The following is a 17,554-nucleotide window of genomic DNA, read 5'->3' as shown; positions in this document are numbered from 1 at the left end:
ACACAGTAAAAAATAGAATGTTAATTTTAACATTTTTTGCATGTCCCAGAAAGTCCACTCTAAATTTTAAGTTAAAGTAACTCATTCGTCATGTGTTACTTCTTGACAAACTAGAAATGTTAAGTAATTAACACAATACTTTACATTTATTTTTCTTATTGTAACTTTAAGTGTGATGTAAAAATAACGTACAAAGTAATTGAAAACTACATGGAAGAGAAGTTACAATGACTCATTGGAAAAGTTGATAGAACATTTTCGTTCGTACGATATGAACATTTACTTTTTATGTTATATTAACACACGATAGTAATTATTTCAACTTAAATTATTTTTGATGGAAACATTTAATTTTAGTAAATTTGATTATTTTATATGTCAAAGTTCATGATTATTTGAAGATTTACTTTAACTTCTTTTAGAATGTTAAACTGACTTTGTGACATGTTGATTGTTTAAAATTATTATGTTAAAAGCATTTGAAATAATATTCCATTTCTAAGAGACATACACAAAATGTTAAGTTATGAAGTTAACATATAAAATTGTTATAAAAATAATAACATATCAGTTGTATGTTAATTTTACATTGAAGTAGTAATCAAAACATGGCAACACAAGAGAATTTTAACATATGGACGCACAATTTTTAACGGTGTATTGAAATGTGCCACGTCTCATATGCCTTGCCTTTTACACAGTAAAAAATAGAATGTTAATTTTAACATTTTTTGCATGTCCCAGAAAGTCCACTCTAAATTTTAAGTTAAAGTAACTCATTCGTCATGTGTTACTTCTTGACAAACTAGAAATGTTAAGTAATTAACACAATACTTTACATTTATTTTTCTTATTGTAACTTTAAGTGTGATGTAAAAATAACATACAAAGTAATTGAAAACTACATGGAAGAGAAGTTACAATGACTCATTGGAAAAGTTGATAGAACATTTTCGTTCGTACGATATGAACATTTACTTTTTATGTTATATTAACACACGATAGTAATTATTTCAACTTAAATTATTTTTGATGGAAACATTTAATTTTAGTAAATTTGATTATTTTATATGTCAAAGTTCATGATTATTTGAAGATTTACTTTAACTTCTTTTAGAATGTCAAACTGACTTTGTGACATGTTGATTGTTTACAATTATTGTGTTAAAAGCATTTGAAATAATATTCCATTTCTAAGAGACATACACAAAATGTTAAGTTATGAAGTTAACATATAAAATTGTTATAAAAATAATAACATATCAGTTGTATGTTAATTTTACATTGAAGTAGTAATCAAAACATGGCAACACAAGAGAATTTTAACATATGGACGCACAATTTTTAACGGTGTATTGAAATGTGCCACGTCTCATGTGCGTTGCCTTTTACACAGTAAAAATTAAAATGTTAATTTAACATTTTTTGCATGTCCCAGAAAGTCCACTCTAAATTTTAAGTTAAAGTAACTCATTCGTCATGTGTTACTTCTTGACAAACTAGAAATGTTAAGTAATTAACACAATACTTTACATTTATTTTTCTTATTGTAACTTTAAGTGTGATGTAAAAATAACGTACAAAGTAATTGAAAACTACATGGAAGAGAAGTTACAATAACTCGTCGGAAAAGTTGATAGAACATTTTCGTTCGTACGATATGAACATTTACTTTTTATGTTATATTAACACACGATAGTAATTATTTCAACTTAAATTATTTTTGATGGAAACATTTAATTTTAGTAAATTTGATTATTTTATATGTCAAAGTTCATGATTATTTGAAGATTTACTTTAACTTCTTTTAGAATGTTAAACTGACTTTGTGACATGTTGATTGTTTAAAATTATTATGTTAAAAGCATTTGAAATAATATTCCATTTCTAAGAGACATACACAAAATGTTAAGTTATGAAGTTAACATATAAAATTGTTATAAAAATAATAACATATCAGTTGTATGTTAATTTTACATTGAAGTAGTAATCAAAACATGGCAACACAAGAGAATTTTAACATATGGACGCACAATTTTTAACGGTGCAGATTCTCGCGCGGTTCTCCGCGAATGATTCTGTCAAGAACAGTTCAGCAAGGACTGATCTGGTTTGGCTGAAGCAGCCGATCGACGATGCGATCCTCGAGCGGTACGCTTGCGGTCGCGACGAACGAATGAAATATTAACTAGCTTTTTACTAAATCAGGGCCTTATACTCTCGCGCTCGTCGGTAGAACGTTAGCTCGGTTACAAAGCTGATTGGCCGGGACGGTTAACCCAGGATTCTGCATAAATTTCTGATGAAGGCGCAACAGTTGGGTAACCCGCTCAGAGCCCATTTAGCAGCAGCAGCAGTGGCGGCGGTGGTCGCCGTGCCGTCGCCCATTTTCATTTCGACCCGAATCTCCTCTTCACGCTCGGCGTGTCCGCTGGCACCGATGGTCCAATTGACTTCTGCATAAAGTACGACATCGCTAATCCTCTCGCGCCCGGCCGATAGCTCCGAAAACATTGATAAAACTGGGTTTACGGTCTTCGTTCCCTCCCATTGCACACACCACGCCCCGCCGATGCTTTTGTACGCTATAAATTGCTTCTCTCGGGGAAGTATCTCTCTCGCTCGTTAACGAGTTTTGTCGATGGGTTAACACGCTCTGCGATACTTATATGTCTCGCATGTGCTCTTTTCTTGATGAGATGTGGTCAAACAATCCTTTTGCAGGTGAAGTATTTTCATCGTCACCTGGAATGGAAGAGATGGCTAGTTTAATTTTAACATTTAGAATATCTGCGATCGAAATTGAATTAAGTGAACAGTGAATTTATTCAAGTTTTCATGAGTTCCAGTTAAATCGATGTGCTAAATACCGCTATAAATTTGCAGGATTCATGCGCGTGTAACATAAATTCTAACAGCACTCACCATGTACATGAAATGTATATATAAATTTATCTGCCTGAGAATTAATGTCTCATGCAACGTTGTAATCGAATAGAAGGCCACGTATATTTCATCAGCGAGGGAATTTATGTCATTTTTGTAAATCAATCGGTGATGTCTCACGAATTAATTATACGAGGTAAATGATTGTGGACTCATCGGAAGCGTTGGGATCATGCAACATTTGCATGCAAGTTGTTTCATCATCCTACAATTTTTCGATACGTCGATTTTAACCATTATATCGATCCGTGATCAAATTCTAATAGTAGAGTTGATTAAATCAAGCAAGTTTTGTTTAATCGCTGCTCGCCAAAGTTGCGATAAAAAACTTCTAGTAACCTCTAATCAGCTGATCAGCTGAGCGTCACTCGATAGTTACGCAATAGATCACGTGCGTGTGTACACGTGCTCGCAACGCTCATTAATGACAATGCTCGCGTGTAGGATTTTCGAGATACTACAATTTGGCGAAAAATTGCTACAGCGATATACCAGAAAGTGAGTCATCTAGTTTTCGTTCCGCGTACATTCATGTTTACTTTATGTTTTTTTTCTCGTTAGAATCGGCTTTAGTTATTATGAATATTCTTATTTAAATAATGCATATTGTACAGGGTGTCCCGGGTTTTAACCAACAAACTGCGGGAGTATATTCTACTAGTGGAAATAAGAAAAAATTCTTATATCGAGTTTGCTTAGAAATGCTTTATTACAAAGTTATAAACCAATATTGAAAAGAAATATGAGATAAGTAACAACGGAACATAGTGTAGAATTTACAAGGTCGAAGATGTTTATGTTATGCGCCCATTTGCAATTACGTAATTTGGGTTCATTTCGACCTATGAATGAACATGATGATGTTCGTTCAGCTCTAAGACACCGACGACGCTCGGAAAGAATCTTAAATCTTTTTGATAATACTCCTACACAAAGTGTTCGACGTGCTTCGGCTCAACTGCAGATAACACGAAACACTATTTCGAGAACATTGCGTGCTGATGACAGATTCGCATATCATTACACACCTGTACAAGAATGACTTCCAATCGATCATCAGAAACGAGTCGAATTTTGTAACTGGTATGTGAATGCAGTAGAAAGGGACAATCTTTCCTCATCAATGATATTATGGACAGATGAAGCGACCTTTACGAGACGAGGCATATTCAATTCTCATAATAGCCATGTATGGGCTCATAATAATCCACGTACTACCAGACGAAGAAACTTTCAACACGAATTTCGATGTAATGTTTGGATGGGTATGCTTCATGACCGGCTTATTGGTCCGTTCTTTTTACCTGACCGATTGAACGGAGAATCTTTTCGAAGATTCCTATCAAACGATTTACCAATTTTGATGGAAAATGTGCCACTGCAGTTTCGCCAAAACAGCTGGATACAGTTAGACGGTTGTCCATCGCACTACGCTAGACAAGTTAGAAACTGGTTAGACGAACATTACGCTCATAGGTGGATTGGTCGAGGAGGACCGGTTTTCTGGCCTCCAAGATCGCCCGATTTAACGCCTCTTGATTTTTATTTATGGGCAACTTTAAAAAATAAAGTTTACAGTACAGAAGTGATCTCGCTTGAAGATTTAAAGCAACGAATTACTACTAGTGGAAATAAGAAAAAATTCTTATATCGAGTTTGCTTAGAAATGCTTTATTACAAAGTTATAAACCAATATTGCAAAGAAATATGAGATAAGCAACAACGGAACATAGCGTAGAATTTGCAAGGTCGAAGATGTTTATGTTATGTGCCCATTTGCAATTACGTAATTTGGGTTCATTTCGACCTATGAATGAACATGATGATGTTCGTTCAGCTCTAAGACACCGACGACGCTCGGAAAGAATCTTAAATCTTTTTGATAATACTCCTACACAAAGTGTTCGACGTGCTTCGGCTCAACTGCAGATAACACGAAACGCTATTTCGAGAACATTGCGTGCTGATGACAGATTCGCATATCATTACACGCCTGTACAAGAATGACTTCCAATCGATCATCAGAAACGAGTCGAATTTTGTAACTGGTATGTGAATGCAGTAGAAAGGGACAATCTTTCCTCATCAATGATATTATGGACAGATGAAGCGACCTTTACAAGACGAGGCATATTCAGTTCTCATAATAGCCATGTATGGGCTCATAATAATCCACGTACTACCAGACGAAGAAACTTTCAACACGAATTTCGATGTAATGTTTGGATGGGTATGCTTCATGACCGGCTTATTGGTCCGTTCTTTTTACCTGACCGATTGAACGGAGAATCTTTTCGAAGATTCCTATCAAACGATTTACCAATTTTGATGGAAAATGTGCCACTGCAGTTTCGCCAAAACAGCTGGATACAGTTAGACGGTTGTCCATCGCACTACGCTAGACAAGTTAGAAACTGGTTAGACGAACATTACGCTCATAGGTGGATTGGTCGAGGAGGACCGGTTTTCTGGCCTCCAAGATCGCCCGATTTAACGCCTCTTGATTTTTATTTATGGGCAACTTTAAAAAATAAAGTTTACAGTACAGAAGTGATCTCGCTTGAAGATTTAAAGCAACGAATTACTACTAGTGGAAATAAGAAAAAATTCTTATATCGAGTTTGCTTAGAAATGCTTTATTACAAAGTTATAAACCAATATTGCAAAGAAATATGAGATAAGCAACAACGGAACATAGCGTAGAATTTGCAAGGTCGAAGATGTTTATGTTATGTGCCCATTTGCAATTACGTAATTTGGGTTCATTTCGACCTATGAATGAACATGATGATGTTCGTTCAGCTCTAAGACACCGACGACGCTCGGAAAGAATCTTAAATCTTTTTGATAATACTCCTACACAAAGTGTTCGACGTGCTTCGGCTCAACTGCAGATAACACGAAACACTATTTCGAGAACATTGCGTGCTGATGACAGATTCGCATATCATTACACGCCTGTACAAGAATGACTTCCAATCGATCATCAGAAACGAGTCGAATTTTGTAACTGGTATGTGAATGCAGTAGAAAGGGACAATCTTTCCTCATCAATGATATTATGGACAGATGAAGCGACCTTTACAAGACGAGGCATATTCAGTTCTCATAATAGCCATGTATGGGCTCATAATAATCCACGTACTACCAGACGAAGAAACTTTCAACACGAATTTCGATGTAATGTTTGGATGGGTATGCTTCATGACCGGCTTATTGGTCCGTTCTTTTTACCTGACCGATTGAACGGAGAATCTTTTCGAAGATTCCTATCAAACGATTTACCAATTTTGATGGAAAATGTGCCACTGCAGTTTCGCCAAAACAGCTGGATACAGTTAGACGGTTGTCCATCACACTATGCTAGACAAGTTAGAAACTGGTTAGATGAACATTACGCTCATAGGTGGATTGGTCGAGGAGGACCGGTTTTCTGGCCTCCAAGATCGCCCGATTTAACGCCTCTTGATTTTTATTTATGGGCAACTTTAAAAAATAAAGTTTACAGTACAGAAGTGATCTCGCTTGAAGATTTAAAGCAACGAATTACTACTAGTGGAAATAAGAAAAAATTCTTATATCGAGTTTGCTTAGAAATGCTTTATTACAAAGTTATAAACCAATATTGCAAAGAAATATGAGATAAGCAACAACGGAACATAGCGTAGAATTTGCAAGGTCGAAGATGTTTATGTTATGTGCCCATTTGCAATTACGTAATTTGGGTTCATTTCGACCTATGAATGAACATGATGATGTTCGTTCAGCTCTAAGACACCGACGACGCTCGGAAAGAATCTGAAATCTTTTTGATAATACTCCTACACAAAGTGTTCGACGTGCTTCGGCTCAACTGCAGATAACACGAAACACTATTTCGAGAACATTGCGTGCTGATGACAGATTCGCATATCATTACACACCTGTACAAGAATGACTTCCAATCGATCATCAGAAACGAGTCGAATTTTGTAACTGGTATGTGAATGCAGTAGAAAGGGACAATCTTTCCTCATCAATGATATTATGGACAGATGAAGCGACCTTTACAAGACGAGGCATATTCAATTCTCGTAATAGCCATGTATGGGCTCATAATAATCCACGTACTACCAGACGAAGAAACTTTCAACACGAATTTCGATGTAATGTTTGGATGGGTATGCTTCATGACCGGCTTATTGGTCCGTTCTTTTTACCTGACCGATTGAACGGAGAATCTTTTCGAAGATTCCTATCAAACGATTTACCAATTTTGATGGAAAATGTGCCACTGCAGTTTCGCCAAAACAGCTGGATACAGTTAGACGGTTGTCCATCGCACTACGCTAGACAAGTTAGAAACTGGTTAGACGAACATTACGCTCATAGGTGGATTGGTCGAGGAGGACCGGTTTTCTGGCCTCCAAGATCGCCCGATTTAACGCCTCTTGATTTTTATTTATGGGGAACTTTAAAAAATAAAGTTTACAGTACAGAAGTAATCTCGCTTGAAGATTTAAAGCAACGAATTACTACTAGTGGAAATAAGAAAAAATTCTTATATCGAGTTTGCTTAGAAATGCTTTATTACAAAGTTATAAACCAATATTGCAAAGAAATATGAGATAAGCAACAACGGAACATAGCGTAGAATTTGCAAGGTCGAAGATGTTTATGTTATGTGCCCATTTGCAATTACGTAATTTGGGTTCATTTCGACCTATGAATGAACATGATGATGTTCGTTCAGCTCTAAGACACCGACGACGCTCGGAAAGAATCTTAAATCTTTTTGATAATACTCCTACACAAAGTGTTCGACGTGCTTCGGCTCAACTGCAGATAACACGAAACACTATTTCGAGAACATTGCGTGCTGATGACAGATTCGCATATCATTACACACCTGTACAAGAATGACTTCCAATCGATCATCAGAAACGAGTCGAATTTTGTAACTGGTATGTGAATGCAGTAGAAAGGGACAATCTTTCCTCATCAATGATATTATGGACAGATGAAGCGACCTTTACAAGACGAGGCATATTCAATTCTCGTAATAGCCATGTATGGGCTCATAATAATCCACGTACTACCAGACGAAGAAACTTTCAACACGAATTTCGATGTAATGTTTGGATGGGTATGCTTCATGACCGGCTTATTGGTCCGTTCTTTTTACCTGACCGATTGAACGGAGAATCTTTTCGAAGATTCCTATCAAACGATTTACCAATTTTGATGGAAAATGTGCCACTGCAGTTTCGCCAAAACAGCTGGATACAGTTAGACGGTTGTCCATCGCACTACGCTAGACAAGTTAGAAACTGGTTAGACGAACATTACGCTCATAGGTGGATTGGTCGAGGAGGACCGGTTTTCTGGCCTCCAAGATCGCCCGATTTAACGCCTCTTGATTTTTATTTATGGGCAACTTTAAAAAATAAAGTTTACGGTACAGAAGTGATCTCGCTTGAAGATTTAAAGCAACGAATTACTAATTCAGTTACTGAGATGCAACAAAATTTTCAGGAATGTCGTACCGTAACAAATTCTGTACTACGTCGATGTCTAGCTTGTATCGATGTGCAAGGACAACATTTTGAAATGCGTCACTAAATCATTGCGTAGATAATTTATATTTTTGTGAAAAAATCCGTTGTTACTTGTCTCATATTTCTTTTCAATATTGGTTTATAACTTTGTAATAAAGCATTTCTAAGCAAACTCGATATAAGAATTTTTTCTTATTTCCACTAGTAGAATATGCTCCCGCAGTTTGTCGGTTAAAACCCGGGACACCCTGTATATGTATGTCTCTGTCTCTCTACATAATCTAAATCCGTGAATTAAAAAATATGAAGAGCTATTAGCAAAACTACTTATTATTTCCGAGTTATATGTATTCAATTTTTGTTTCCATCTTATTTATTAAAATCTATATTATTAAATAAGTTTATTAAATAGTTAGTTAATAACTATTTCACATTAACAATTTCCGATTTAAATAGAGAGAGGGAGGGCACTACAATTACGTATTTCAAATTTCAATGAAAATAGCCAATTCGTATGTGTGTACCGCAATAGAGCGTCCACATTCATTTATACGTATACCACCAGTTGCGCGGTCAGCAGCCAGCCGAGCGAAATAGCAATAGAAGTGGTAAATTTCCGGATCCGCACCCCTGTTGCAGAGGGAACTCGCCGAGGATCGTATATACAAAAATCGAATATATATGTGCGTGTGCGCGCGTACGCGAGAGCGCGTGTATGTGCATGCAGCGAGTCAACGTGGTTGCAAGTTGCAGAAGGCAAGGGAGCCTTGGGGAAGTTGTTATCTGGAGTAATAGGTTCCGGTTCCTGTGTCGCTTCCTGTTCTCCATCCGTCATCCCGCGGCTCTCCCACAGCCACCCTAGATCTTCTCTCGCTCGTTCGTGTCGCGCATTACCTTTTCGTCAAAAAGGATACATCGTTATCCTCTTTGATGATATCGTTCTTCTTCTCGTCTTCCTTATTCCAGTTCTTCGATGTTCTCCGATTTCCGCGATAATAAACATTGAAAACTCGCAGTGGAATCGTACTATCTGAGAGAGCTGATTTTTCAGAGTTGATTCGTGTTTCCAAGTTTCCTACGAAAAATAACGAAACTTTGAAAATATCCTTCCGAGCAATACCGATTTTATATTCCGTTTTTGCAAAAATTTTATACATTCCTTCTAAATGTAAAGCTGAATCAAGAATTATGTTTACTTTCTGAGTCCGACTGACGAGAGCGTTCAAACTTTTAAAGTTCAAGTAACCGTAACGCATAATTTTGATAACGATACCTTTCCGTTCAATCGATGAATGATTCAGCAAATTATGTCACTAATTTCACATTAGCGGGCAGATTACGCGTTACGTTGGCAAGTATCTTGCACAATTTTGCGTTTTTTTCAACTAACGCTAACCGGCTGTGTTCGGTTTCGTTCTTTTTCAATCTTCGTATCCCGGCGTTCGTCGTTGATGGGCAGTATTTTGCCTGGCGGTCGCCCGCGGCGTCATCAGCGTGAATTCACGTCAAATCGTCCACGCGTCGTTCGGCATTTGGCGTCAGGTACGACATGGAAGACGATTTTGCATAATGGGACGTCAAAGAACGAAGGCACCGCGGCGCCTCTGCGCATCAGTGACGCGTGATCGACCGCCTAACACGCTGTAAACACATTTTCCGAGACGGTCAGAACGCGGTGCACCCGTGTCATTCCGTTTATCTGCTTACTACGTTGCCGAGACCATCGTATACATATTAGCATATTTTGCGCAGAGGCGTGAGCACCCCGACGTTTGCATATTAAAGTGAACAGCCTTTAACAGCGCGAACGACACGTTAATAAGTAAGAAATCCCGATTACGCGGACTGGAGATACCTAAAACGGAGTAAATGCCCGACGTTAAATAATTCTGTAAAAAATTGTAATGTTTGCGGGATATCCTCATGCACGTGGACACGTAGTCGGGATACGAGCGTGCTCTTCGCGAAGCTCTGAATCTCGTAATGGATGACTCAAAACGTGGCTCACTCTGCACCCTCAGAAAGGATTTCTGATAACAAGACGAAAAGTATTCTTGACTAATTTAATCGTATTACAAGTATAAAAAATATGAAAATTAAACACTTTTTTATTTACATCAGTAATTTCTATTCTTCTCTCTCGAATTAAATAAGATCGTCTTACTGTCTTGAGACAAGAGTAACATGTACACATTTATGCTTATATATTCTTGTATGTAGAATAATTTGATATTAGCGCCACTTTATAGTAGGCTTTGTCGATGTCGACGCATCATTTTCTCACGGTCGCTCGTCGACTCGGCGCTTCTGCGTCCTTTATTCGGATAAAACAGCCAATATTTATGTTGCAATCGAAAATCGGGAAAGATTTACAATGAATAAGTGCAATACTCTACAAGAAATATTAAAAGATATGGAAATGTAAGTAAGTATATACAATATACCTACTTAAGAAATAAGATTCGAGATAAGACATTTCCATACCTTTTAATATTTCTTGTAGAGTATTGCACTTATTCATTGTAAATAACAGAAACACTTTCCCGGTTTTCGATTGCAACACATAAATATTGACCGTTTTGTGCAGATTCTACAAATTCTCTTAGAAGAATAGAATAAGATGTCTTTTAGATCTCACAATATTCTTAAATCGAGAATATTTTGAACTTGCTAGAAATTTGTATCTAAATCCTTGTGAGAAAATTAATGAGATAGCACGAAGATTATTTGAATCTAGATTTTCGAATTTTCTATTCGAGATTAAAATATGCTTCTTTTCAATAATAAATATGATTGTCGCTATAGCGATGTTATTTTATGATAGATTAAAGAGTAGTAGCATTAAGTCCAGAAACCTTTTCTGTGGGTGTAGCGAGAGGGATGACAATCGTCGTGTACCAGTTATAAAAGACACTGGTCACGTAATCGCGTAAACTATGTCTAAACAAAACAGGAGGACAAAACAGTTTAATCAAACAAGCTTGGAGTTATGATCGATGCCAATGGTAAGTATGAAAATGGAAGGCCAAGTGATAATCAATGATTACATCGCGATTAATCCGTGCACCCTCAGAAAGGATTTCTGATAACAAGACGAAAAATATTCTTGACTAATTTAATGGCATTACAAGTATAAAAAATATGAAAATCAAACAATTTTTAATTTAAATCAGTAATTTCGATTCTTCTCTCTCGAATTAAATAAGATCGTCTTACTGTCTTGAGACAAGAGTAACATATACAAATTTATGCTTATATATTCTTGTATGTAGAATAATTTGATATTAGCGCCACTTTATAGTAGACTTTGTCGATGTCGACGCATCATTTTCTCGCAGTCGCTCGTCGACTCGGCGCTTCTGCGTCCTTCATTCGGATAAAACGGCCAATATTTATGTGTTGCAATCGAAAATCGGGAAAGTGTTTCTATTATTCACAATGAATAAGTGCAATTCTCTACAAGAAATATTAAAAGATATGGAAATGTAAGTAAGTATATACAATATACCTACTTGAGAAATAAGATTCGAGATAAGACATTTCCATACCTTTTAATATTTCTTGTAGAGTATTGCACTTATTCATTGTAAATAACAGAAACACTTTCCCGGTTTTCGATTGCAACACATAAATATTGACCGTTTTGTGCAGATTCTACAAATTCTCTTAGAAGAATAGAATAAGATGTCTTTTAGATCTCACAATATTCTTAAATCGAGAATATTTTGAACTTGCTAGAAATTTGTATCTAAATCCTTCTGAGAAAATTAATGAGATAGCACGAAGATTATTTGAATCTAGATTTTCGAATTTTCTATTCGAGATTAAAATATGCTTCTTTTCAATAATAAATATGATTGTCGCTATAGCGATGTTATTTTATGATAGATTAAAGAGTAGTAGCATTAAGTCCAGAAATCTTTTCTGTGGGTGTAGCGAGAGGATTGACAATCGTCGTGTACCAGTTATAAAAGACACTGGTCACGTAATCGCGTAAACTATGTCTAAACAAAACAGGAGGACAAAACAGTTTAATCAAACAAGCTTGGAGTTATGATCGATGCCAATGGTAAGTATGAAAATGGAAGGCCAAGTGATAATCAATGATTACATCGCGATTAATCCGTGCACCCTCAGAAAGGATTTCTGATAACAAGACGAAAAATATTCTTGACTAATTTAATCGCATTACAAGTATAAAAAATATGAAAATCAAACAATTTTTAATTTAAATCAGTAATTTCTATTCTTCTCTCTCGAATTAAATACGATCGTCTTACTGTCTTGAGACAAGAGTAACATGTACACATTTATGCTTATATATTCTTGTATGTAGAATAATTTGATATTAGCGCCACTTTATAGTAGACTTTGTCGATGTCGACGCATCATTTTCTCGCAGTCGCTCGTCGACTCGGCGCTTCTGCGTCCTTCATTCGGATAAAACGGCCAATATTTATGTGTTGCAATCGAAAATCGGGAAAGTGTTTCTGTTATTTACAATGAATAAGTGCAATTCTCTACAAGAAATATTAAAAGATATGGAAATGTAAGTAAGTATATACAATATACCTACTTAAGAAATAAGATTCGAGATAAGACATTTCCATACCTTTTAATATTTCTTGTAGAGTATTGCACTTAGTCATTGTAAATAACAGAAACACTTTCCCGGTTTTCGATTGCAACACATAAATATTGACCGTTTTGTGCAGATTCTACAAATTCTCTTAGAAGAATAGAATAAGATGTCTTTTAGATCTTAAATCAAGAATATTTTGAACTTGCTAGAAATTTGTATCTAGATCCTTCTGAGAAAATTAATGAGATAGCACGAAGATTATTTAAATCTAGATTTTCGAATTTTCTATTCGAGATTAAAATATGCTTCTTTTCAATAATAAATATGATTGTCGCTATAGCGATGTTATTTTATGATAGATTAAAGAGTAGTAGCATTAAGTCCAGAAATCTTTTCTGTGGGTGTGTCACTTCCATTATTTATTGCGATTAATTATTGCGATTATTGCTGTTGCACCTATTACGCAATGTGACGGCATGAGGCTGCTAGATCATGGGTTTCCTACGCCTACGCCAGATTAAACTATAGTATGGCCTGTATAGCTCATCTAGCTAGAGCTCCAAAGCCGCTTCCAGGAAGCACAATGCAGCACCAGCAGCCGAAGATCCTGGTATAGCGGCGGATAATTTGATCAGGATTCGCTACTCTACGATGCTACGTTCTGCTCCTGACGTATGACGGTTAATGCGGGCCGTGATTGGTCCTCGACTAAATCTTGTAGGACCGCTTTGACGATTTCGCTTCTAATTATCTCGTCGACGATCACTTTGCGAGAGGAGAGACCCGCGAATTTATACAAAGAGCGGAGCGGACAGGATAACATCAAGCTCACAAGAGAACTGCAGCGCTGATAATCGCGTTGTGGTTTTCTTAATTCTTGCTCGGATCTCCAACAAACATTGTGCAATATTTTCGGCACTTTTTTTCAGATTTTTTGTTTCGTCGAATAGATTCACATTTAATGTGTGAACAAGTTATGCTTGTATAGTAGTCGGTGTAATGACCGACAGAGGGGTTTAGATCTGGAAAAGTAGTGGATCCGCCACAGCTTGCTCGGCGAAAGAGTTTCGAGCGGACCGCTTGTATTTATTCGCGTTCGATCAAAGCTAAATACGTCCAATCTCGCGTTCGATCAGCCTCAAACGTGTTCGCGGTGGTCGGTCAGCGGGAAATATTATGTCCATTAGATGGGGTGGGTTCTGCCGGGGCTGCGCGCGATATTGGCACACCAGCCGGGGCTCTACTCGATGCCGATGACACGTGAGCGATGGCCATACACAGTTGACCATTGATTAACCACATTATTAGCTAGCACCTCTTCAGAAAGCGCGCGACGTGCATTCCGCGTATTATTTCGCGTTGCGTCAGATGAGAATTTGCGTGGCCGTGTATGTGAAACGCGTATGATTCTTTGCACGTAATCGTAGATGATGCAATCGCTGGATGAGACGCGAAAGCGCTATTAATGATCCGTTCCCTTCTCAGAAGCTCATAACGCATAACATCTAGAAAAGATAGATTGTTAATTATTATTATATGTATAATACATCTATTCATGAACGAGAGGAAAGTAGAATTTTAAATGAATTTAATGAGCTATCTGAAAATATAAATGGTAAAAGTATTACCAAGAAATCTCCAATGAATTCTTTATCGTTCAGTTCACCCACAGAAAAGATTTCTGGACTTACTGCCATTACTCTTTAAATAAGATCGCTATAGCGACAATCATATTTATTATTGAAAAGAAGCATATTTTAATCTCGAATAGAAAATTCGAAAATCTAGATTCAAATAATCTTCGTGCTATCTCATTAATTTTCTCAGAAGGATTTAGATACAAATTTCTAGCAAGTTCAAAATATTCTCGATTTCAGAATATTGTCAGATCTAAAAGACATCTTATTCTATTCTTCTAAGAGAATTTGTAGATCTGCACAAAACGGCCAATATTTATGTGTTGCAATCGAAAATCGGGAAAGTGTTTCTGTTATTTACAATGAATAAGTGCACTACTCTACAAGAAATATTAAAAGGTATGGAAATGTCTTATCTCGAATCTTATTTCTTAAGTAGGTATATTGTATATACTTAGTTACATTTCCATATCGTTTAATATTTCTTGTAGAGTATTGCACTTATTCATTGTAAATCTTTCCCGATTTTCGATTGCAACACATAAATATTGGCCGTTTTATCCGAATGAAGGACGCAGAAGCGCCGAGTCGACGAGCGACTGCGAGAAAATGATGCGTCGACATCGACAAAGCCTACTATAAAGTGGCGCTAATATCAAATTATTCTACATACAAGAATATATAAGCATAAATGTGTACATGTTACTCTTGTCTCAAGACAGTAAGACAATCTTATTTAATTCGAGAGAGAAGAATAGAAATTACTGATTTAAATTAAAAATTGTTTTATTTTCATATTTTTTATACTTGTAATGCGATTAAATTAGTCAAGAATATTTTTCGTCTTGTTATCAGAAATCCTTTCTGAGGGTGCACGGATTAATCGCGATGTAATCATTGATTATCACTTGGCCTTCCATTTTCATACTTACCATTGGCATCGATCATAACTCCAAGCTTGTTTGATTAAACTGTTTTGTCCTCCTGTTTTGTTTAGACATAGTTTACGCGATTACGTGACCAGTGTCTTTTATAACTGGTACACGACGATTGTCAACCCTCTCGCTACACCCACAGAAAAGATTTCTGGACTTAATGCTACTACTCTTTAATCTATCATAAAATAAGATCGCTATAGCGACAATCATATTTATTATTGAAAAGAAGCATATTTTAATCTCGAATAGAAAATTCGAAAATCTAGATTCAAATAATCTTCGTGCTATCTCATTAATTTTCTCACAAGGATTTAGATACAAATTTCTAGCAAGTTCAAAATATTCTTGATTTCAGAATATTGTCAGATCTAAAAGACATCTTATTCTATTCTTCTAAGAGAATTTGTAGAATCTGCACAAAACGGTCAATATTTATGTGTTGCAATCAAAAATCGGGAAAGTGTTTCTGTTATTTACAATGAATAAGTGCAATACTCTACAAGAAATATTAAAAGGTATGGAAATGTCTTATCTCGAATCTTATTTCTCAAGTAGGTATATTGTATATACTTACTTACATTTCCATATCTTTTAATATTTCTTGTAGAGAATTGCACTTATTTATTGTAAATCTTTCCCGATTTTCGATTGCAACACATAAATATTGGCCGTTTTATCCGAATGAAGGACGCAGAAGCGCCGAGTCGACGAGCGACTGCGAGAAAATGATGCGTCGACATCGACAAAGTCTACTATAAAGTGGCGCTAATATCAAATTATTCTACATACAAGAATATATAAGCATAAATTTGTATATGTTACTCTTGTCTCAAGACAGTAAGACAATTTTATTTAATTCGAGAGAGAAGAATAGAAATTACTGATTTAAATTAAAAATTGTTTGATTTTCATATTTTTTATACTTGTAATGCGATTAAATTAGTCAAGAATATTTTTCGTCTTGTTATCAGAAATCCTTTCTGAGGGTGCACGGATTAATCGCGATGTAATCATTGATTATCACTTGGCCTTCCATTTTCATACTTACCATTGGCATCGATCATAACTCCAAGCTTGTTTGATTAAACTGTTTTGTCCTCCTGTTTTGTTTAGACATAGTTTACGCGATTACGTGACCAGTGTCTTTTATAACTGGTACACGACGATTGTCAACCCTCTCGCTACACCCACAGAAAAGGTTTCTGGACTTAATGCTACTACTCTTTAATCTATCATAAAATAACATCGCTATAGCGACAATCATATTTATTATTGAAAAGAAGCATATTTTAATCTCGAATAGAAAATTCGAAAATCTAGATTCAAATAATCTTCGTGCTATCTCATTAATTTTCTCAGAAGGATTTAGATACAAATTTCTAGCAAGTTCAAAATATTCTCGATTTCAGAATATTGTCAGATCTAAAAGACATCTTATTCTATTCTTCTAAGAGAATTTGTAGAATCTGCACAAAACGGCCAATATTTATGTGTTGCAATCGAAAATCGGGAAAGTGTTTCTGTTATTTACAATGAATAAGTGCAATACTCTACAAGAAATATTAAAAGGTATGGAAATGTCTTATCTCGAATCTTATTTCTCAAGTAGGTATATTGTATATACTTACTTACATTTCCATATCTTTTAATATTTCTTGTAGAGTATTGCACTTATTCATTGTAAATCTTTCCCGATTTTCGATTGCAACACATAAATATTGGCCGTTTTATCCGAATGAAGGACGCAGAAGCGCCGAGTCGACGAGCGACTGCGAGAAAATGATGCGTCGACATCGACAAAGCCTACTATAAAGTGGCGCTAATATCAAATTATTCTACATACAAGAATATATAAGCATAAATGTGTACATGTTACTCTTGTCTCAAGACAGTAAGGCGATCGTATTTAATTCG

General features: G+C 36.0%; 1 protein-coding gene across 1 annotated transcript; it reads right to left on the bottom strand.

The window, feature by feature from the left end:
* Nucleotides 1–1,978: 1,978 nt before the first annotated feature.
* Nucleotides 1,979–10,547, bottom strand: LOC105285362. The gene is made up of 2 exons (XM_011349519.3): nt 9,378–10,547; nt 1,979–2,745 (listed from the first exon to the last, which is right to left on the bottom strand). The coding sequence occupies exons 1-2, from the start codon at nt 9,737–9,739 to the stop codon at nt 2,742–2,744; spliced, it is 366 nt and encodes a 121-aa protein (XP_011347821.1). The 5' UTR covers nt 9,740–10,547; the 3' UTR covers nt 1,979–2,741.
* Nucleotides 10,548–17,554: the final 7,007 nt, after the last annotated feature.

This window comes from Ooceraea biroi, chromosome 13 (genome assembly GCF_003672135.1).
Source record: "Ooceraea biroi isolate clonal line C1 chromosome 13, Obir_v5.4, whole genome shotgun sequence".
In the NCBI taxonomy this organism is placed as follows: domain Eukaryota; kingdom Metazoa; phylum Arthropoda; class Insecta; order Hymenoptera; family Formicidae; genus Ooceraea; species Ooceraea biroi.
Note: the sequence above shows the minus strand (reverse complement) of the source record. Positions and strands in the feature narration are given on the sequence as shown.

Coding starts and splice junctions, on each gene's coding strand:
- LOC105285362 (XM_011349519.3), bottom strand. CDS start 9,739: ATGCGTTACGGTTACTTGAACTTTAAAAGTTTGAACGCTCTCGTCAGT.